A 23,615-nucleotide genomic window follows, 5' to 3' on the forward strand; every position below is an offset into this window, starting at 1 on the left:
GGGCACTGATAGTCTCTTAAGTTGAAGTATCCAGGAAGAGATGGCAGGAACTACATCTCAGCATTTTCATTTTCTGGAATGTTCAGAAACTTAACTGTAGTCATTTTACTCAGCCGTGTGCACCATTATTCCACTTGAGCATTAGATTGAAAGGGAAATGCCCTTGTAAGGAAGGAGCCCAGTGATGCCCTGGTATTTGGAGGGCTATTTGCCAAGTCAGTGCTCATTGTATTTGGTCATACTCCATTTAGGTATATAGCTGATGGAACTGGAAGGGTGATACACAACATAACTTCCAAGGAGTCTTACAGAAGACAATTTGAAGCAATTCAGCATTGCTTCAGGACTATAGGGTTCACTGACAAGGTAAGTGATTGTCAAAAGAAAAAGAAACTCCAGGGTTAATATTCTTGGGTCAGTGTGAGTAAAGATGTGTATGTTACAACTCGGAAGAAGATGCTCTCTTTTCACATGTCATCTGATCATATGTAAGTTCTTGCCTCAAAGCATGCTCAGAGGACGTGGAAGCTAGTTAGGGCACTTGGATGGCTCAGTCAGTTATGTGTCCAACTTTTGGTTTTAGCTCTTTTCAATATCGTAGGGTCATGAGGTCAAGCTCCACATTGGGCTTGCATTTAGTGGGAAGTTTGCTTGAGATTGTCTCTCTCCCTCTGCCCCTTCCTGTACCACACATACTTTCTCAAATAAATAAATATTTTTTAAAAAAGAAAAAGATATGCAGGTCTCAAGAAAAATAAAAGGGGGTGGCGCCAGGGTGGTTCAGTCAGTTAAATGTCTGACTCTTGATTTTGGTTCAGGTCGGGATCTCAGGGTCATGGGATGGAGTCCTACACCAGGCTCTGCGCTGGGTTGGAGCCTGCATAAGATTTTCTCTCCCTCCTCTCCTCCTCGCCCTCCCTCTCTCTAAAAGAGAAAAATACAGGCTTGAGACTTTCACATACATCTCAGCTGAACCAGAATTTGAATTTTAACAAGATGTACAGGTGAATTTTAAAGCAGAAATACTGTTGTAAATGCCATGTGCCTGCAAATTGTTACCATTGTAGTCAGTTCACTACAGCTATGATAACGAAGTGAATTGCGTAGTAGAAATATAGGGATATGTAGGTTACACCCAGCTACAGAAATTATTTATGCAAGTAGCTCCTCGCGTACCAAAACAAATTAATTTAAGCCCCTTCAACTTTCTTGCAGTCACTTCCTTCTCCGTGGTATACAGATGCACATTATTACCTCTAGCTCTAAGTACTGTACTACTCTTATCTCACTAGATACAGGCTGTCTCTATTATATATATGCCAGGAGTGACAGAAGATATTTATAACTCTAGGTTCAAATATGATTCTGTGATACATTTATGTCATAGTTTCTGGGCTTCATGCCATCAATTTGGCAAAATACACAAATTCTTTTGCTTTTTCAACAAAAGGTGGTGAATGATTAGGAGTTAGGTGAGAGTATTAAATCTTAAGGGATTAGATTACAAGGCACTCCAGTTACCCTGGGACAGCCACTCTGGGTAAAGGATTGCTTCTGTAATCTAATGAGTTTGTCCAGCCCTTCCCTCCCCAGCATGGCTGATTTTAGTCATAATAATAATACCTTTCTTTTTCTAGCCAGCTGTTAATTTTCTCAGTTGGAGTTGGCCTCCCACTGACTTTAGACTGACAGACAATGGAAAATCCCAAAGGTCAGATAAAAACAGAACTCTATATCCCTTGGCTCCTTAGAGGAAAGCAATTAAACAGGTTCCAACCTTATTAAAGGTCCTTTATGGTTATTAATTTATGGAGCTGGTTATTATCAAGATGCATCACCAGAAGAGTCCAAGCGTGGTGGAGATGGCAGTAGAGTGATTTAAAGTCACCTGGGTCATGCCAAAGTGTTTTAGGGGCATGCTACCTTAAAAGGGTACAAGAACAATAGAGAAGAATTAGCCATAAGGTTAATAATATATTGTTTTGGGGGCGCTTGGGTGACTCAGTTAAGCATCTGACTCTTTGTTTTGGCTCAGGTCATGATCTCAGGGTCATGGGATCAAGCCCCATGTCAGGCCCTAAGGTCATTGTGGAGTCTGCTTGAGATTCTCTCCCTCTCCCTTCCCTTCTCACTTGTGTACATGCATATTCTCTTTCTCTAAAGCAAATAAAATCTTTAAAACTATAATATTTTGCTTTTGATGAATATAAGGATGGTTATAAAATACCGTAAAGAGATTGATCCTAGTTCTAAAAGAAGGTATATAATGGCCCTGTTCTATAATAGAAAGGTACTGCAAGTAATAAACAGATGCTGTTTTAAGATAACAAAATCAGGGGATGCCTGCGTGACTCAGTGGTTGAGCTTCTGCCTTCAGCTCAGGGTGTAATCCCGGTCTGGAGATCAAGTCCTGCATAGGGCTTCCTGTGAGGAGCCTGCTTCTCCCTCTGCCTATGTCTCTGCCTCTCTCTGTGTGTCTCTCATGAAAAAATAAATAAAATATTTTTTAAAAATAAATTAAAAACAAAACAAATTAAATATGCTAAGTATGTGTCATTGAAATAAGCCATGCCATCTCTAACCCTTGTGGAAAAAAAGTAGGGTAGAAATGGATGACTGCATGAATAAATATGAACAGAAAGAAATGTAATAGGTAGTAAACATAATTAATTTGTGCCTGATCTGGACTGTCAAATGAATAACCAAAATGTAATTATATGTATATGCATCTATGTTCACCATGTCCCGTAAACAGTTCAAATTGGAAATAAACCAACTTATGTCAGCACCTTTGGAAATGGAAGGAAGAGACTAGCTTTTATTCCTCTGACCCTAAATTCTTTGGTTATATCTTTGTATCTCAATAGCCTATTTTTGCTGAATTCATTCAATTCATTTTATAAATTCAGGGTAGTTTGACTAAATTCAGAAAGATTTAGTTGAATGTAGTTGGGGCAGATGCCAAATAACTGATGTATCAGAACTATTAAGTTTATCTGAGGGACATTTCTAGACAGGGCATAAATGAACTGGTCAATTTAATGAAAATTATGGTCACCTTCCTTTCTTATAATGTCATTAGTTTCCTGCAGGAACCTTCATATAGTAATCTTTAGATTGACCCAAACTCTTATAGCAAAATTTTATGAGTAGGGAACCTTAGTGTGGAGTCAGGAGCATGAATTTTAATTCTGGGACACCTGCCAAAAGTATCTGAAAGAACACTTGACCCTGACTTTATTCTAAAGAAACCTCCCTGGTAGAAGGAGACTTCCACTAACAATGATGATTCCTTGCAGAGGATTGGGCAGGGATGGGGGTGGGGTGATGTTGTACCTAAAACCCTTTTATGAAGATCCATGCCTTTGGAGTCCTATTTTTTGAGTCAAACCATACCATTTTTGTTTAATATTATGCTTGTCTTACTGGGATAAGAATTACCATAACATATTTATATTTAATACTATGTGAAAACATTTTTGGCAGATTATCTGCATGATGGTCAACATTGGATATTTACTGCATATCCCTTGATGAAGAGGTTAGGGAGAAGGCTTTGAGATTAGGGCAAAATTTTTTCCATTTCTTCAAGTTAGATTATGAATTTGGGAGAATATTGCTGAAGAGAGACTGAAGGGTTATATGTTAAAATGTAAGTTAGGGATTTCCAATACCTTAATGACAGTAGGACTTACATTGACTTCTTTTTACACTATATTGATGCATGATTGATATACCTCCCCTCTCAGGTATTTTTCAACCAATCATTGGCTTTCAGGATACAAATATTGTGAGCCTCTGGAAAGGAACTGAAGAAAGGTGTTGGAATAGAGCCCATAAGGGAGAAGGCTCGTTATTGGGCCTTATGTGGTGCTTGGAGCACAACTGGTTAAAAACAAAAACCAAAACTTAGAGGCTTATAAAAAGTAAACAAGGTAAAGATATACTGAGAGGGCAAGTCAATTCCTAGGAAGGTGCCCGGAAAACCACTACCATGAGATGCTTATGAACCAGGCTAGGAGCAACTTCCTTAAATTAGCTCCAGGCTAACAGAAAACCAAGGACCTTTTCAATTTTCTGCTTATCCTCAATTTTATTGAGAGAATACCTGCATCAGTGAAAGGAGTGTTTTCTGAGAAAAAAAAAGAAGCAAAGACCATATACATCCTGTATGGGATGGAGAAAGCCTCTTTCTTCCCCACTTCTGCTGATGGTGAAAATGAATTGGGAAGCCAGCTGGAGGAGTCGTTAATTTTCTTGATAGTATTTCCTGTCCTGAATGAGCTTATTTTGTTTTTTCATAGAGAAAGTTGGAAACATAATAAATAAAAAGAAAGAGCATCATAGTAGGATTTGGTAGTAAAATCAGGGATGCCAGAAAAGACTGCATAGCTGGAAATCAGGCAAGAGGAAATGAGCAAAATGAGGAAGGTGAAAATCCTCAGACTAGCTATAGGGAGAAAAGAAGAGACTTGATCAAGAAGTTCTGGGGAGGGAGGTGTAACCCCACAGGTGAACACACTACTGATTGTCCTCTACCATGATTGTATGGGTGATGTGTTGACTTGAACAAAAAAGGTAGATGTAGGTTCCTAGCCCAGAAAGGAAAAGCTAATTAATACAAGGATAGGACTAAAAGAGGTGGAATGGCCTAGAAATGTCACATAAAGAGTACCCTACGTCTAATTCCTCCATAATGAGGTCAACATTGGACACCTTTCTCAAGTTCCCTTTCTGAACCAAGGAAGGGTATCCCAGCCTATCATGAACTTCAGTCATTTATGGTGTTTGAACCCCAAAGTTTTCCCTGAAGGTCATGGGTAGTTTTCTTTTTTAAAAGAGGAAATGTCTGAGCATTGTGCTGAAGAGAATATTGCCAGAGAAACAACCAGGGGAGAACTGCCATTTCCTTTGGGGATAATCTCCCTAGTGGTGAAATGCCTGGAAGCTCTATTTTGGGAAGTTTCATGGCTTATACTGATATAATAGGGTGTAAATGTGTGTTTTAATTAGAGGAAATACATTTCTTTTCTAAGAATATTGAGAGTTTAGGTAACTTTTTGAGAGAACTGGGGATAGAAAGAACAGATACAGAGCTCACTGCTGTAGTTTCTGTTTACCCTCTGGGAAGTTGCTTGTTTGTTGCATTTTTGAGCCTCACATTTTATTGATTAAGGTAATGAAGTGCTGTCATGTTAAATCCACACCAGCCCCAGAAAACCCATTTGGTAGATGTTCTCCTTAGCCAGTCTTAAGTTGTATGATTAAAACAGTAATTTTTGACATCAAAAACATGACCTCTTGCCTTTGATTTAGAAGTTTGAAGAACAGTATTTATAGTAGAAGCCTGGTTTAAAATCCTCATTTGTCTTTGTAGCATTATCAGGTATCCAGCAGATGTCACTATTACAGTCTGTTCAGTTGTCAGCTTTACTGAATAATGTTCACAGGAAGGCTCACTTTGGGAACAATGCTTCACCAATGGTCTAATGACAGTTCCTACTAGTTTGCTGCTATGGATAGTACTAAATCAAGTTTCTCACCTGAGTATTTTTTTGTGGAAGTAGCTTTCTCTATCTATAGGCATAAGATGCAGAAGTTTCCTGGCTATGTATTTGTCTCACCTATAGGAAATGCATAGGTTTAAATAAATATACTTTATTTTTTTTTTTTAGTGTTAATGCTACTTATCTATTTAACTTTCAATATAAAAAAGGACTTAGGTTATCTATTTTTACTCACAGTACTTCTGACATCAAATGCATGGAGTTTTTTTTCTCCTCACACCAACCAATTCTCCTATAATTCAGTTTACTTCTGATACTGTTTACCTAGAATTAACATCAGATCACACAGGTTAGGGGCTCAGTTCCACAAGACTGCCCCCACTTCAGACACAAATTGCAAATCCTAGGGTTCACCTACTAACCAAGCAGTTACAAAGTGGGAGATCTTGGGTCCCAAGACCCCAAATTTGATCATTGGATAAAAAGACTCAAAACTTGGGAAAACAGTTTACTTACTGGTTTATTATAAAGGATACAACCCAGGAACAACCAAATGGAAGAGATGCATAGGGCAAGGTAATGGGGAAGGGTGGGGGGGTACCACCTCTCACAACCCAGAGGTATTCTGAACTTCATCAATTAGAGGTTTTATTTATTTATTTTTAAATATTTATTTATTTATTCATGGGAGACAGAGAGGCAGAGAAATAGGCAAAGGGAGAAGCAGGCTCTTCATGGAAGCCTATTGAAGAACTCAATCCCAGATCCCAGGATCATGACCTGAGCCAAAGGCAACCGCCCAGCCGCTGTGCCACCTAGGCATCCCAATTAGAGATATTAATGGAGGCTCTGTTACATAAGCATAAATGATTAAATTATTGTCAGTTGGTGATTAACTCAATTTCCAGAAGGCTCCCCTCCCTGGAAGGATTCAGCTAAAAATTCCAACCCTTTAATCACATGTGTGGTCTCTCTAGCAACCGGCCATATTCTTTTTTTTTTTTTTTTTTAAAGATTTTATTTATTTATTCATGAGAGAGAGAGAAAGAGAGAGAGAGGCAGAGGGAGAAGCAGGCTCCCTACAAGAAACCCAATGTGGGACTCGATCCCAGATCCCGGGACCACTCCCTGGGCCAAAGGCAGACGCTCAACCGCTGAGCCACCCAGGCATCCCCCGGCCATATTCTTTAAGAGTTACCTCAGTGGCACAGACTCAGTTATGGTTGAAGGTATTAAGAATAACAGAGGATACTCCTTTAACACCTGTCACTTATAATTCCAGGGGTTGTTTAGCTCTTGTGCTGGAAATTGGTATGAAGACCAAATATGTGTTATTATATCACAATATCACAGATAATTTCTAGTGAGTCTGAATATTTCCTGACCTCATTCATAATTACATATTCCTTTATTGAACTTCAAAATGTTCAGTGAACCATCAGTGAATGCCTTGATAACTATTTCATAAAAGCTATATTCAAAAGTGGTTAAGGAAACCTCTGCTTTCTTATTTTGAAAAAAAGAACATACCTGAATTTAGAAGCTGGTTTTAGTTAGAATAAATGGATAAGTGGCTTAAAGAACAAAGATCAATTGTTCTTATGGAAGCATTTCAGAGTAAGAGGTTCATGTTGCAGTACAACTTTGTTCCATGTAGCATTGGTCTTAGGAATCCTAGTCCTGCATAGCTGAGACTGGGTTGTTGGGAGGTTCAGCTGGCAATAATGGGGGAAAAAGCATGGAGGAGGCATGCTTGCTTCTATAAGGCTGGACTCCGAAGTCACTCATATCATTCTACTTGCTTCTTTGTTGAGAATTTAGTTCCAGTGCCTAACTGCAGGGGAGGTTTGGAAATTTGTTTGTGTGCCCAGGATAGGAGGATGTTGGATTTTGGTGGATAACTACCAGTGCTATTGGTTTGTTGGTTTGATTGGCAATGACCAAAATGGTTCTTGCTGTCCTTTTCAGGAGGTGCACTCAGTGTATAGAATTTTGGCTGGAATTTTGAATATTGGAAACATTGAGTTTGCAGCTATTTCCTCTCAGCATCAAACTGACAAAAGTGAGGTCCCCAATGCTGAAGCTTTGGAAAATGGTAATTGTTTGATGTCTGTGCATTGTGTAATCAAAATGCATGTGTCTTTGACTTTGGTAGTTTCTAAAGATGCTGTAAAATATAGTGCAGCTGTGGCTGGTCCCTCTGCCGGCTCTGGGTGTTTTTACTAACTATGATTTCCCAAAGGATGTCTTGTAGAACATCAGTGTTCTTTTCATGAACTGCAAATAAGTGCTCTGCAGAAAAGAATTCCATGACAGATAGCTTTGGGCCATGGTGTCAACACTGGCTACTTTTGAAAATCATCTATAATTTTTCGAAAAAAAAAAAATACAAGAGGTGGATCCCTGTCTGAATCCACTAAATCAGCATCTGCAAGGGATAGTCAGGCACCTGTTTATTTCTAAAGTTTTATAGCTAATAATGGTGACACAGGAATGAGAATCCTGAGTTCAAAAAAAAAAAAGTGATTTAAATAAACACCCGTTGTGTTAAAATGCAGCATCTTTTACTGTTTTTAATAAACTCGTGTGCTTCCTGGCTCTTGAATATAATCCCCAGCTATTTGACCAAAGACTATCTTCTCTCACTTTTTCTCATCAAATGCCTGTGAAGAGCTTTCAGAGTGTTTGGGGGATACTGTGTCTGTCTGGATACTTCTTGGGGTTAGGGACCTGGCTTGTTTACCTTTGCATCTGAAGTGCCTGAATAGAACTTGGCACATCGTAGATGTTGAGTCAATGCTGGCTGAATGAATGAAAGGATGAATGGGTGACTGTATTCTCTGTATCATCCTTACTCTTTATTGCAGCTGCCTCTGTTCTCTGCATCAGCCCCGAAGAACTCCAAGAGGCCCTTATCTCACACTGTGTGGTCACCCGCGGTGAAACCATCATCCGTGCCAATACTGTCGACAGGGCTGCGGATGTCCGAGATGCCATGTCCAAAGCCCTGTATGGGAGGCTCTTCAGTTGGATTGTAAATCGCATCAATACACTCCTGCAGCCAGACAAAAACATATGGCAAGTTCCCTTGGGAAGCAGAGGCCTTGGGAGAGCTGTCAGCGATCATGGTGTCTCTTAGAGTTTGCAAGAGGAAGTGTTTGGTCCTCTCCTGAGTTTCCTTTGGTGAAGCTCTGAGGTCTTTTCCTTTAAAAGGAGAATGGGATCTAGGAGAATGGAAGAATCACATGACTGAGCCATAATATGTAGTGTTTAAGAGAACAGGCTTGTCCAGGAGCTGGGCATACTGGGTTTGCATTTAAGCTCTACAGTTTGACCAGACCCATATTCCAAGTCATAGTTTTCTCATCTGTAAAATGAGAGTAATTAATATTCCTCCTCATAGTGTTTTTAGAATGAGACATCTCATGAAAAGTTTTAAAGCACCATATCTTATAGTATTATTGCTGCTGCTGCTACTGACTTTTCTTTCCTAAGCATTAGTGGTCTCTATATTGTGGGAAAATGAACAACAACAAATTCTAAATCGTATTCTTCCAATTAAGCCTAATGGGTGGGAAGGTAGAAGAATGAATGGGCAGCAGTTCTAGTCTTTTCGAACAGAGTACCTCCTCTCTAATATCTCTCTCTATGGAACTTCTGAGGGAGATTTTAAAGGGTTCTACTGCTTAAAAACAAAAAAAAAAAGTTGGAACTACTGTTGAAAGATTGAAGGAATGAATGACTTAAAACACAAACTATTTCTTCTCTTAGAGGCAGCTGAATGCTGCTTTCCATAAGTGGGTACATATATTGGTAAACATGTGGACACACATATTTTCATCATCCTGAGATAAATGTTTCTTCCACTAAAAGATTTTTTTCTTTACTCCCATGCAGTAGTGCAGATGATGGTATGAATGTGGGGATTTTGGATATTTTTGGATTTGAGAACTTTGGGAGAAATTCATTTGAACAGCTCTGCATAAACATCGCCAATGAGCAAATCCAGTACTATTTCAACCAGCATGTTTTCGCTCTTGAGCAGGTAATAGTGAACTCTGAAGTGATTAAATCTGATGGGGAAGGTGTCTGCAAGCTGCTCACAATTTGAAGCAGAAACCCTCTTAGGCTAACAGATTCTAAGGAAAATCCACCAAAGAAGCAGTCCTGTCAAAATAAATAGCCTAAAGTTAGCCTGAAAAAAGTCCTGATTTCTGTGGAAAGTTACATTTCCTCACTTGAGTGGAGCTGATGACAAGCTAGTTATTTAAATATTGCTTCCAAACTATTTCACGCACACTGTCCAAATTATTACATTCTCTTCTACTTTATTTAACAAAAAACATCCATGATTGTGTCCAAAATGACACAGGATGATCTTTAATCAGGGCACAGGTTCTCGTTCTTAACTCCCAAATAGGGCATCTCCACCCCCCCCCCCCACCCTCATCTCCTGCACACCAGTTCCCACAGTAACTTGGAAGGGGGTATGTCTCCAGGGCAGGAGTAAACTATGTTCTTGGTTTTCTCCAAATGGAAGTCATTCTGCAATGAGTTTAATGGTAAGTAAAACAAGATGTGAAGCTGATGGGCCCAAAGGCTAGGGGACCTTCCCCTTCCACCCCAATTTCTGTCCCAAACCCAAGACTATCCTGTATGAAGTAGTGCAGCAATAAAACATTCTGACTGAGCCTTTGCTTTAGTGAAGACACACACGCTGTACTGTGATTACATAAACACAAAAACAGGAAGAAAATCTGTATTGTTTTTTTTCAGTGGAATTGGATAAATCTGTATCACCCTCCTCTCCCCTCCCACTCTGCACAAAATTTGACCTCCTTTCACTCAGGGCTCCTTGCATTTATTTCCCTGGGAAGTCTGGAGTTTTCTAGTTTTGCAGTCTGATTCCCTTGCAGAATCCTAGAATGTAGAAGTCTGCTTTTTTTTCCTGGTTTAAGCCATGTTTTATTTATCACTAAAATAACTTTTTCAGCTTCCTTTCTATTCGATGTCAGTTTCTAAATTATGACTTCCCAAGTTGGTTTTTGGAAGACAGCACTGGCCCTTCTTTTGCTGGCTTCAGCTGCCTGCCGCAGGTTGCCTATGGGTCAGACTTAAACCCAAAGTTTTAGCAGTGTTGTATCAGGAGAATCTTTGACTACACACATAAAACTGCCTGTATTCCACAGTCAGTGTTGTAAGGCTATAGAAGGCACGTGCCAAAGCAGCCTGGTGCTATGTAGACCAGTTTTGGGCTTAAAGAGATTCACAATCCATTTTCCTCCAGATGGAATATCAGAATGAGGGCATTGATGCTACACTTGTGATGTATGAGGACAATCGCCCACTCTTGGACATGTTCCTCCAGAAACCTCTGGGACTGCTTGCGCTTTTGGATGAGGAAAGTCGATTTCCCCAAGCAACTGATCAGACCCTGGTTGGTAAGTGTCTCTTGGGAAAGGCATAGTACACTCAGGAGAGAACTTGGTTCGTTGGTATTGTAAATCGGTATTTTGGCCACTTGGTAGTTTATGCAAGTGTAGACCCTGTTTTTAATGAATTGAAATTGTCAGCAAATGTCCTGATAGATCTTTGTCTTAAAGAAAACTCATCACCAAACCCTCCTCACTTTCCTATTGCTGCCTATTTCCTATCATTTTTATACCTTCAGCTCCCTTATTTCCTATAACCAATGCTTGCTTCCCCTCCTTTTTCATACCCTTCTCTCATATCTCTGCTTGGATCCCATCCATTTCTAGTCTAAATTTGTATAGAAGACCCTTCTGGTTTCCTGGCTTCTAGCTTCTTGCTTATCCCCTCTACCCTAGACGTCCCAGCTAATTTAGTCTTTCTAAAGCCACCTTTTCATTAGGTTACTATTGTCTATAAGATGCCGATAAGACACTTCCTCCTGACACTAATGGCCCCCCAATCCTCTATCCTTGTTCCTCTTGACCTTCTTCTCTAATCTTCAGTGTTGCATACAATCCCATCCCTTACTTAGATTGTGAGATATTTAGGGCAACAAAACCCCAATAATCTTTGTATCCCTTTAGTGCTTAGCACAGGGTGGAACAGAAAGTTTCAAGCCTTTTCCCCTGATAGGAACTTGATTGGTGGGAAAGATTCACTTCTAGGAGTTAAAATTGTCACCCTCAGTGGTTTCCTTTTACCTACAAAGTAATCAGAAGTTGCCGTGATAGGTTTATACCAGGGTTGTTTGCCTTCCATGGGATCTTCATGGTTCTTAAGCTAATTGGCTAGAGTTCTGGTGTCATCAGTGTCCATGCTGGGAGTTCTTAGAACAGAACAAGAGATCTTAGGGTATAGCCTGATACTAAAGACAACACAAAACAAGTAAATGAAGACTTGATTGTAAGCCCATTTCAATGGAGCATTTTTCTCCTCTGTTGTACGTATGATGATAGTATCAGGCTGCCCTGAAAACCCTTACTCTGGGTTACTCCTGGCTCAAGGAGCACCTCTTTGTTTGAAGAAGCAAACAGTTCTCATTGTAACTTTTACACATGAAAATCCACGCAGATAAATTTGAAGATAATCTACGATGCAAATACTTCTGGAGGCCCAAAGGGGTGGAGCTATGCTTTGGCATTCTGCACTATGCTGGAAAGGTAAGGCAAGTGTGATTTACTAGGCCTGAATTTGACAAGGGGTAAGTGTTCATACTACCCTGTCTGTGCTGCTCACAAAATTGCTTGAAGATTTCTTTCTCTTTTTAATTCTTCTGAACACCTAATCATAATTCCCAAACTTTCTCAGTGGTTCTGCTCACAGAAAGTCGCCCCTGGTAAAAAAGCAGTTTCTTGCTGGGGTGGCTATGGAGCTTCCATCTGCTTCTCACCTGAGGTTTGTCCTAGAAGTGACAGCTCTCCAGAGAGAAGATACAGTGTAGCGTTTGCAGTGGTTAGTGGACAATGTGTATATTCTGAAGTCCCTTGGAAATGTGCAGGTTAACAGAGGAGGGTTAATATCATAGTGGGGCTCAGTTTTTAGCACTTTAACTATATGTGGCTACAGGGCACCAAAACTGTCTAGATAAAAAGGGAAAAAATTCTCTTTGATGTTAAACTTGTATAACACTAACTGAAATTTCCATCTTTCTTAATTTATGCCTCAGTTTCATTTCAAGTTCCTGAAGCAGAGGAGTGACTAATTTAGGAAATTCTCTGGTTCTGCAGCCAATAGCTCTTTGCTCAGAGTTACTCTCAAAGGAGTCGTTGGAATCATAGCTCATTGGTTCTGGTGGGGTCTGCTGAGGACCTGGGTCCCACAAACAGGGTAGGAGTCCAACAAAAGGCATTTGGGATTTTGTTCATTTAAGATTTGTTGAAGTTGTTTTTTTATATTCATATCATGGTGTTGAAATTAATTTTACCTGACTGGAGGTTGGTTGAAAGGCAGTTCTAATATAAGCAAAGAAGATTGTGTTTCTCCCCACATAGCGTATAGTATCTGTTTTGAATCTTTGTTGAAATTGCAACTCAATTTTTAACTATTTCAGACCACCTCAGCACTGATGTCTGACCATATGTTAATGTCCCCCATGTCTGGGATACCCGCATCTATCCTGATCTCCACCTCCCATTCCTGTCCTCTTCCTTGCACCTCCCTGTCTCTCTGTCTTTTTATACCGATTTCCTGTTCACCCATATTCCCTTTCTCCCTTTTCTCCTTCCTTGATTTTAAGGGGAAAAACAAGATCGTTTTCTTTGTGGGCTCAGTGCCCTTTCCTGAATTCATTATTTCTCTGGAATGTTCCTTAAAATTCCTCTGACCTGGATCCCTTCTGTTGTGAGAACTGAAAATGACTCTGCATCCCTAAGTGATCACTCACATGTTGTGAATGCCTTCGGGAGCAGCAAGAGTACAGTTGATGATGAGCACGGAGCCCAGACTGCCTGGGTTTGGAAACCTGCCTGCTACTTGTGAAATATGTGACCATGAGCATATCATTTCAGCTTCTTGTTAAGCCTCTGTTTGCCCACCAGTAAAATGGAGATAGTAATAGTATTTACCTCATAAGGTGGGTGCTTTCCGCATAGTGGCCAATATATAGTGCTCAGTCTATTTTCATAGTTATTCTCACGTGATGTATCTTTGATATGCCTCTATTCCTCAAAAAGCACCTGACCAAGAAGTTAAGATAAATTGGCCTGTCAAAAATTACAGTTTTTTCCTCCTTATCTCATGGTCTGGATTTAAAAGCGTGGCTGTGTCAAGATAATTTCTCTACATTGGTCGATTAATGACTAACCTCAGACAGCTTTTCCAGTGTCACCAGCAATGGATGATACTGGCTAGTTTGCTATTTGCTATTCATGTTGCAGGTATTATACGATGCTTCTGGGGTTCTTGAGAAAAACAAAGACACTCTCCCTGCTGATGTGGTTGTAGTCCTGAGAACGTCAGAAAACAAGCTTCTGCAGCAACTCTTCTCAATTCCCTTGACCAAAACAGGTACTTGGAACCCCCTGACCTCCCTGGATCTGATGCTTCTACAAGCACTGCTGGAGTTTTCTTGTTAGTATCTGAGTACTTTCAGGGCTACACTACTACCATTTTTAACTTTAAGCAGGGGTGAAGGTCTATTCAACTAAATTCAAGAAAAGGAAAGTGATATTTTCTTTTGCAATTTAATTGTACAACATTAGTGTATATATAACACAGAGATACTTTTATAGCATTAACTCAGACTTCTCATTTTCTCTGCTTGCCTCTTTTCATTCTTCCAGTTATAAAACCGTATATTATCATTAATTCATGCTAAGCCCTCTACAGTGGTCTCAGTTTACCTAGAATTTTTGGGAAGATTATTTCTGTTCACATTCGATTCTAAGTGAAAGGAATGTGGTAAATCCAATGGTCGTCCAGTCATGGGGTCCTCAGAAATCACCTGGTCCAATTCACTACCCAGTCAGTGACCCCACCCCACCCCCCACTCTCTTGACCAACTTAGAATAGGTCCATCATCACTGGCCTACCTGCTTGGCCTTTGCCCACTCACAGTCATCTTCTGCTTAATGGCTTTTGTTAAGCTGCTCAGTCAGTTCTCAGGATTAGAAGCAGGAAATCAGGGCCAAAGAACCGAACTTCCCTGTCTTTGCTGTTTTGCCAAATAGATTCCCATTCTTTTTTTTTTTTAATTTTTTAAAAAATTTATTTATGATAGTCACACAGAGAGAGAGAGAGGCAGAGACACAGGCAGAGGGAGAAGCAGGCTCCATGCACCAGGAGCCCGATGTGGGATTTGATCCCGGGTCTCCAGGATCGCGCCCTAGGCCAAAGGCAGGCACCAAACTGCTACGCCACCCAGGGATCCCCTAGATTCCCATTCTGTCAAGTTCCTTTGATTTACCTGAGATCTGCTGCCTTTGGTTGGGCAGCTCACTAGGTCTTCTCAGAGCTTTCCTCTCAAGGGCATTCTGTTTTGAGGGTTTGTCTGGAAACAGCTGCGGGTACACTTTTGTGAAAGAAGGAGGAGAAGTCTCTTTATTATTGTTCATAATTTCCTTTTCTTTCGTCCCATATCCCTCTTGAAATCATTGGAAACCATGTCCAGTTTGGGGCCTTTGTATCCTAAAAGGGAGTGGCTGCCAGGTCTGATTTTTAGCAACATGCAAAGGAATGAAAAGGTTGGCTAAGAAAGAAGCCACAGTCTGCAACCTTTGCTTCATCTTAATTTGGAAAGAAAGATGAAACCAGTTCTTAACTTTCTTCAAACATGCTCCTTTAAACAAAAATAGTAGGGTGCCCATGAGAAAGCTTCCTCTACCTTTCTTTCCAGACCTCCCTTGGGCAGAGCCAGGATTTGATTCATTATCTCCTTATGAAGATATTTACCCTCAAACTGGTTCTAATGAGATTGTGCATCTTACGATGAAGGTCAGAATATTAAGCTTCTAAATTTAAAAATATCTGTATTCTATATTTTTTGGTTTTAATGTAGGAGAATTTTATTGGACAGAAGTAGTTTGTTTTGTTTTTGCAGAAATTACAAATATTTGTTTCAGAGTGGCCAGATGTGAGGAGTTCCTCACCAGACACAGGTCTTATCAGGCATCTTATGTACAGGGCAAAGATACAGCCATTATTAATACCCCTAAAATGTACTCTTTGAAGTAGAATATATCCAGATGACCTGTCAGCTGGCACTTAAACTGTCTCATAAATATGAGTAACAATTTGTCAAAAATGTTCAAAACCTTGGAATCTCCAGTTTTTCAGCTGTTGGCAAAATAAAAACAATTTCTCAGCTTGGGCCACTAGGTGGCGCGAGGCAAGAAATCAAGCTCTGCAGCAAGCCTTGTGTTTGCCCTTGCCCGCCTAAAAGGGGAAGGAACAGAAACAAAGAGCTAACCTCTGCCTTTTTTTTTTTTTTTTTTTTGCTTTGCTTTTTACTTTTCGCTTTTCCCTGAAGGAGTGTTCCTGCTTTCTGAATCGTGTAACCTTTTCTGAATCTTGTCTTCAAACGGAATTCCACACCTCCTGGCGGAAACAAAGTGACAAAGAAGATTGGAAACAAACATGTTTTCCTTCCTTGTATTCCTGAGTCACATTTTGTGTATAATAATTTTTTTTGAAATTCATTTGAAATAATTTATTTTGAAATCCTAAGCTTTATTTTCTGCACATTTTGAGTATAGCTAAGAAGCCAAAGAAACACATCAAAACTAATAAGCATGATTCTGTTTTCTTTTTCTGAAAGTGTTCATATAAAAATGCCTTCAATCAACATGTATAGAACAGCTTCTAATAATAAGACACCAAGACAACAAGGAGGAGATAAAGATAAAATGGCTTTGCCCTAAAGCACCTGGAACTTGCCTTTAGCTTTACTAGAATCTATGTCCTTATGTTGATACTTGCCCTCAAAACATCAGTTCTAAAGAGATTGTGCATCCAATGTTAAAGGTCAGAATATTAATTAAGATGCTAAATTTTAAAGCATCTATATTCTGTATTTTTTGGTTTTGGTATATTACAGCCTTCGAAGTTGGGAGAACCTTACTGGACAGAAATAGTTGATGCTGTTTTTACTGAAATTGCAAATACATGTTTCAGCACGTGTCCCTTATGAAAGCAGACATGTGGGGTGGCACCTGGGTGGCTCAGTGGTTGAGAGTCTGCTTTCGGCTCAGGTCGTGATCCCCGGGTCCTGGGATCAAGGTCCTGGGATCGAGTTCCGCATCAGGCTCCCCATGGGGAGCATGCTTCTCTCTCTGCCTGTGTCTGCTTCTCTCTGTATGTCTCTTAAATAAATAAAATCTTTAAAAAAAAATGAAAGCAGACATGTGTATATCTCAGCATTCTGACTGGAAGTGAGGTCCCACACATCCTGGCATTTTGAAAACAAATGTGCCAATATTTTCAATGCATGAGAAACCATTTTCTTGTGTTTTTTAAATTTTTTATCCTGCTTCAGACCCTTAAACACTTGTCTTATTAAAATTAAATGGATCACGAGTTCAATGAACATAGATATAGGTATTTTACAAACTTCTTCAGGAGATGAATTACAAAGAGGAGGGGAAAAAAATCAAAGTTTGGAAACTTTGGAGGCTGATAGCCCCAGACTTTAAAAAGAGGTCCAGGGATCCCTGGGTGGCGCAGCAGTTTGGCGCCTGCCTTTGGCCCAGGGCATGATCCTGGAGACCCGGGATCGAATCCCACATCGGGCTCCTGGTGCATGGGGCCTGCTTCTCCCTCTGCCTATGTCTCTGCCTCTCTCTCTCTCTCTCTCTCTCTCTCTCCCCGTGTGTGACTATCATAAATAAATTTAAAAAATTTAAAAAAAATAAAATAAAATAAAAAGAGGTCCATTGTTGGACTCCTCAGTTTTGAGATAACATAACTCTCTAGGATGTTGGCAGTGCTCTGACTTCTGGTCCCCATGGTAGTTACATGTATGTTGGTTTATATCTGTTATGTTGAACATTTGTTTCCCACACTTTTCTGTACATGCATTCTGTTTCACCGATAGCACTGTTATTTTCAAAAAGAGAGGATGTCTTAAAATGCAAAGAGAAACTTTCTTTTTCCTAGATTTCCTGTTCCATAAAGTTGAGGTTTCCTGGTAAACTACTGCAGCCCTTTGCTTTCCCAGACAGGTATCAGAGAACTGCCATTCCTGTCTGGTTAAGTTAGCCTCCTCTCTGGGCTGCTGGGCAGGTAGCAGTCTCTCTATTAGTGTTTATAAAACAGAAGTATTGGTTCTTGGTCTAATCTATTTTTTAATTTTTTAAAAAAAATATTTATTTATTCATGACAGACACAGAGAGAGAGAGGCAGAGACACAGACAGAAGGAGAAGCAGGCTCCATGCAGGGAGCCTGATGTGGGACTCCATCCCTGGACTTCAGGATCACACCCTAAGCTGAAGGCAGGTGCTAAACCACTGGGCCACCCAGAGATCCCCCTTGGTCTAATCTCTTAAAGAGGTTGAAAGGATTAACCTCTGTGTCTTTGTGTGAAACCATAATATAAAATCAGTGCAAGGAATCAGGTTGACATTCTCCTAGTTCCGGTACCCACTTTCCTGTTCATGTTGTACATCCCAAACTACTGAAAAGGTTAAAAAAAAAAAAAAAACGGGACGTGAAGTCAGGAGGTGTAGAGTCATCAGGAGACTGGGCTCCTCCCAAATCCCTGTAGCTCCCTTAGCAGCAGCCTCTTCTTCTGGCACACAGCGGCATGTGGCAAGAGAGGTGCCTATGCCTGACAGACTGACACACTCTGGTTCCAAGGCACTCACTGGCCATCAGGCACACGGAGGCAGCTGCAGACAATAGGGATTCTCAGACTTACAGGACCACTCTCTTGCCTCTAGATGGGTCACTTCAGACGTGCTGAAATTTTCTTTGTAATCCTTCCTATTGATAGGAAGTTCTCTGAAGATTTCATGTGTGAAAATTTGATGTGGCAGCAACATTGCTTTCTAACCCTTCAGCTGGGACTTTTCAAACTGAATGATCTAGGTAGAAAAACATTAAAAGGAAAGATGTTATAACAAGGTTTCATCGCATATTTTCTTGTTTGGAGAACGTTCTGCTTGCTACTAATAAACTAGAGAAAAGTTCAAAAGGCTCAAGGAAAGAAAGAGAAGAAATTTCAAAAGGAACTTGAAAAGTCCATTTCTGTCTTTGAATCATGAATTCTGACTTCCAAGGAGGGGTTTGGAGTTTTAAAGGAGTTAGGAACTTGGGAAAAAGAAAAAAAACCAAGAGCAGTGCCAGAGTGAATATTTTCTGAGCTTCCAAGACTGGTTTTGTCTCAGAATCTAGAACTGAGTTTGGTTCTATTTTCTCCTATCCAAGCTCTCCCAGGTAGTTTCCTTGGAATTTGATTTGAAGTGAAAATCAGCAGCAAATTCTCTTTGACTTCCACTGGTTCCCCTTTTTATATGGATGAGGGGGGCAGGATGAGCCCTCACATTATATCTGTAAAGGACTAACACCATCACTGCTGAAATACTTGATATTGCTTGTTCCTGGTTCTGTAACTCCCCAAATTGAGCATTCATCTCTTAAGAGGATGTCATTTGGTAACTGTCTCTGAGTTTTCATTTTCCACTTATGGCTTCTCCTCCATACTGGCAGTTCAGAAATGGGTCTAGCAGGATGAGCTGACTCTAAATGAAAGGTTCCAGGGTCACAGACACGGATACTGCTTGCCTCCTCCTGAAACAGCAGCTTTAATGAGCCAACCCGGTCAGGAAGCCCTGAGGGGTGAGTTCCTCCTCACACGGAGACCTGCTTCTATTTAATTTGACAGTGTTTTTCAGTCAGTAGATAATTATATATTCAGGGTCTGTCTGGATACGGTGTTGTGCATAGGTGCTTTCTAGAAGGAATAAAAGAAAATCCCAACCCGAATGGTCAGGGACATATAGTACGAATCCTAAAATGTATAAAGTATGCACAAAATAATGTAAATTCTGAAATAGGCATGTAAATCAATAAATGAGGACAATATAAGCACTGAGTCTATGTAAGTAAATATAGAAGAAAAAAGTCACAGAAATACATGTCAGTGTGCAATAGAACATCTTTTAATTATAAAGACTTCTTAGGAGAGTTTTTTTGTTTTCTGTTTTTTGTTTGTTTGTTTTAATGGAGAATAGAGAAAACTGAGCAGTCTGGGAGTAATGAGGCATTCTGAGCCAGGGCCTACAGCACTGGAAAGGAGAGCTAGGCAGTGGGATATTTAAGTGACTAGGACGTGAGGAAAGGACTCGGAGCAGAGGGAAGGAAGCAAGATAGATAAATGATGACAATCTACTGAGCTAAGGTTGGGCTTCCAATGCCAATCTGAAACACTGTGGGTAGTCAGGATGATCTCCTGAAGAGAAAGGTTTCAGGGTGAGAGAGGAAAACTTGTGCAGGGGTGTTAAAGACTGACTAGGGAGAACCAGGGTACACCACACATGTCTGTACGGAGCCGTGTATGAGTAGATGCTCAATAAATACTTTTACATTCTATATTAGGTCTAGCATCCATTTTGAGTTCATTTTTTATGAAGTATGAGGTTGAGGTTCATTTTTTTCCCCATTGATATGTCGGGTTGTTCTAAAACTATCGAAATGATGGCCCTTTCTCCATTGAATTGCTTTAGCATTTGTCAGAAATCAGTGCTTATATTTGTGTGAGTCTGTTTCTTTGATCTGTGTACTTAATTCTTTGCCAATATCACACTATCTTTACTATTATAGTTTTATGGTAAGTCTTAAAACAAGTAGTATGATTCCTTCTACTTTATTCTTCTCTTTCAAAATTGTTTTGGCTATTTCGGTTCCTTCACCTTTCCATACAAATTTGCAAAGTAGTTTGTCTATATCTACACAAAATCCTGCAATTTTGATTGGAATTGCATGAAATCTATAGACCAGTTTGGGAATAATTGACATCTTTATTATGTTGAGTCTCTCAGTCCACAAACACAGTTATGTCTGTTTGTTTGGATCTTATTTGATTTCCTTAATCAGTACAGTTGGCCCTTGAACAACATAGGTTTGAATTCATGGATCCCCTTATACGCCAAAGTTTTTGATAAAAATAGTACCATACTATAAATGTATTTTTTCTTCTTTTTGATTTTCTAGTAACATTTTTTCTCTAGCTTACTTTATTGTTAATATATATAACATACAAAATAGTATGTATTGTTCATATTATTCAATAAGGCTTCCAATCAACAGTAGCCTATTAGTGGATAAGTTTTGGGGGATTCAGAAGTTATTAGTGAATTTTTGATCATGTAGGGGTTTGACACTCCAGCCCGTGTTGTTGAAGAGTTACCTGTATTTTGTTTAAGCATACAGATGCCAAGCATGTTTTGTTAGATTTATACCTAGGTATTTCAACTTTTGGAACTAGTATACATTTTTTGTTTGTTTTCAGTTGTTTAGTTAGCACACAGAAATACCACTGACTTTTGTGGATTGACCTTAATCTCCCATAACCTTACTAAACTCACTAGGAGTTTTGTTTTTGCTTTTTTAGATTCCTAGGGATTTTGTACATAGATAGTTATGTTGTCTATAAACAAGAACATTTATTTTTCTTCCCATTCTTAATGCTTTTTATTTCTTTTCCTTGCCTTATTTCACTGGCTAGGACTTCCAGTATAATGTTGAATAGAAATGGTAAGAGGGGAGACATCCTTGCTTTGTTCCTGATCTTGGGGGGAAAGCATTGAGTCTTTCACCATTAAGTATGGTGTTAGCTTAGCTATAGGTTTCATGTAGGTGTCTTTGCACTTGCTGTTACCTCTATCTAGAATATTTCCCCCAAGACATACCCATAGCTTGCTTCTTCATTTTCTTTAGGTATTTTATAAAAAACCTGCCTTTCCTGTTAAAATTTTAACCTACTTAATATTTTATATACATATTTCCTGTTTTATTTTCCTCCTTAGCTCTTATCACTACCTTATATAGCATATACACTTTACTTATTTATCCTGTTTGTTGTCTGCCTTCTTCCACCATAATGTAAGTTCCAAGATGACAGGGATTTTTGTCTGGTTTGTCCATTACTGCATCCTACCTGGCATATAATAGCCATTCAGTTTATGTTTACTGAATAAATGATAGATAAACCAAATCTCCCTGTCCACCTGCAGCTGTTACCATTTCTGTCCCATCCACCCGCATCTGTTGCCATTCCTATGGCAACAGAACTATGTCTGCCCTTATTACAGGCCAGCTCTCTATTTGTCCTATTTCTCCCCTTTTCACTTTCACAAGGACTTTGATCATGCAGTTATTCCTCTTTTCTGCATCATCTGTTTATCCCTCTTAATGTAATCATTCTCATCAGCATAGTGTCTTCCATGTTTTTGACTCCTTGTTATATGTTAAATTGTGTTCCCTGACCACCATCACCAAAAAGATATGTTGGAGTCCAAAGCCCCAATACTTCACAATGTGACTTTATTTAGAAATAAGGTATCTACAGAGGTAATCAAGGTAAAATGAAGTTATCAAGGTAAGCCCTATTCCAATATTACTGCTGCCATTATGAAAAAGAAAAATTTGGACCTAGAGACACCACACAGGGAGGATGCCACGTGAAGATGAAAGCAGAGAGCAGAGTGATGCATCTACAGCTTCTCTTACCTGAACCTCTGAAATAAATTCTATTTCTTTTACACCCTAACAGCTAAAACTACAGTCTTTTCAAAAATGTAACTCTGATCATCTCACTTCCCTGCTTAAAGCCTCCAATGGTCCCTCATCACATTTAGAATAAAGTCCAAACTCCTGGGAGACCTGGGTGGCTCAGTTGGTTAAGCATCCAGCTCTTGGTTTCAGCTCAGGTCATGATCTCAAGTGACCTGAGAATGAGCCCTGTTCAGTGGGGAGTTTGCTTACCCTCTTTCTCCCTCTCAAGCTCTCTCCCCCCTGTTCATGTACTCTGTTTCTCTAATAAATAAATATATCTTTTAAAAAGTCTGAACTCCTTTCCTTTTCTACAAACTCTTGGGGCTCCTGGGTGGTTGAGTTTCTGCCTTTGACTCAGGCCATGATCCCGGGTTCCTGGGATCAAGTCCCACATTGGGCTCCCTGCAGGGAGTCTGCTTCTCCCTCTGCCTATGTCTCTGCCTCTGTGTCTCTCTTGAATAAATAAAATCTTTAAAAAAAAATACAAACTCTTACATGATCTGTGCCTGCCCTTCTCTCTGTCCCCATGTCTCGAACTTTACCCCCTCACTTTCTGTCTTCCTTCTATTCCTCAGATATTCCAAGCCTTTTTCTGACTCTGCAACCAGCTTCTCAGTCTGCCTGGAACATTCTGTCTCTAGATCTTTACAGGTCTGTCTCCATATTGTGATCCAGAATCCCACTCAGATATTACCTCTGAAGACAGGCCTTTTCTGTTCACCCAATGGGGAGTGGCCCCACACTTTCATACTCTGTTACATTACCCTTTTTAACTATCTCCATTCAGATATAACATTATCCTATCTATCTATATATCACCGCCTTCCCCCATCCCCAATGCTAGACTGTAAGCTCCTTGAGAGCAGAGACCTGATGGGTCTTTATTCACCCCGGTATACCCAGGACCCAGAGCAATACCTAGTACATAGTAAGCTCTCAATAAAAGTTTGTTAAATAACTTGGTAACTCCTGTAAGGTAGAAGCTAAACCTAAAATCCAAATCTTGACTCCCAGTTTAAGGCTCTGTATTAATTTACAGGAGCTACCATAACAAGGCACCACAAATCAAAAATGGCTTTAACATGAGAAATTTATTGTCTGACAGTTCTGGAGTCTAGAAGTCCAAGATTAAAATGTTGGCAGATTTGGTTTCTTCTGATGCCTCTCTCCTTGGCTTATAGATGGCTGCTCACATGGTAACCCCTTGGTCTGTGTGTATATTATGTATCTTGATTTCTTTTTCTTATAAGGACACCAACTATATTGCATTAGGATTCACCCATTTGACCTTAATCACCTTGTAGAGGTCCTGTCTCCAAATGCAATCACATTCCAAGATACTGGTGGTTAGGACTTGAAATATGAATTTGGGTGGGGAATTCGATGCAACCAGTAACAGATCACTAAGAGCTGAGGCAGCTGTTTGA

The 23,615-nt window shown here is 39.8% G+C and overlaps 1 protein-coding gene across 14 annotated transcripts in view; it reads left to right on the forward strand.

Annotated features, from left to right (window-relative positions):
* MYO3B (myosin IIIB) overlaps positions 1–23,615 on the forward strand; it is a 427,138-nt gene that overhangs the window by 182,535 nt on the left and 220,988 nt on the right. For all 14 annotated transcript variants that reach the window (XR_003141433.3, XR_003141434.3, XR_003141436.3 and 11 more), the window contains 7 exons: positions 252–366; positions 7,476–7,602; positions 8,375–8,585; positions 9,405–9,552; positions 10,795–10,948; positions 12,051–12,139; positions 13,856–13,985. Coding sequence is in view for 10 of the 14 variants with exons in the window: in XM_025460118.3 (XP_025315903.1) it covers positions 252–366; positions 7,476–7,602; positions 8,375–8,585; positions 9,405–9,552; positions 10,795–10,948; positions 12,051–12,139; positions 13,856–13,985 (974 nt within the window). In the remaining 4 variants the exon portion in view is untranslated. The remainder of the gene's footprint in view (positions 1–251; positions 367–7,475; positions 7,603–8,374; positions 8,586–9,404; positions 9,553–10,794; positions 10,949–12,050; positions 12,140–13,855; positions 13,986–23,615) is intronic.

The sequence above is a fragment of the Canis lupus genome, chromosome 36 (assembly GCF_003254725.2).
Source record: "Canis lupus dingo isolate Sandy chromosome 36, ASM325472v2, whole genome shotgun sequence".
Classification (NCBI taxonomy): Eukaryota; Metazoa; Chordata; class Mammalia; order Carnivora; family Canidae; genus Canis; species Canis lupus.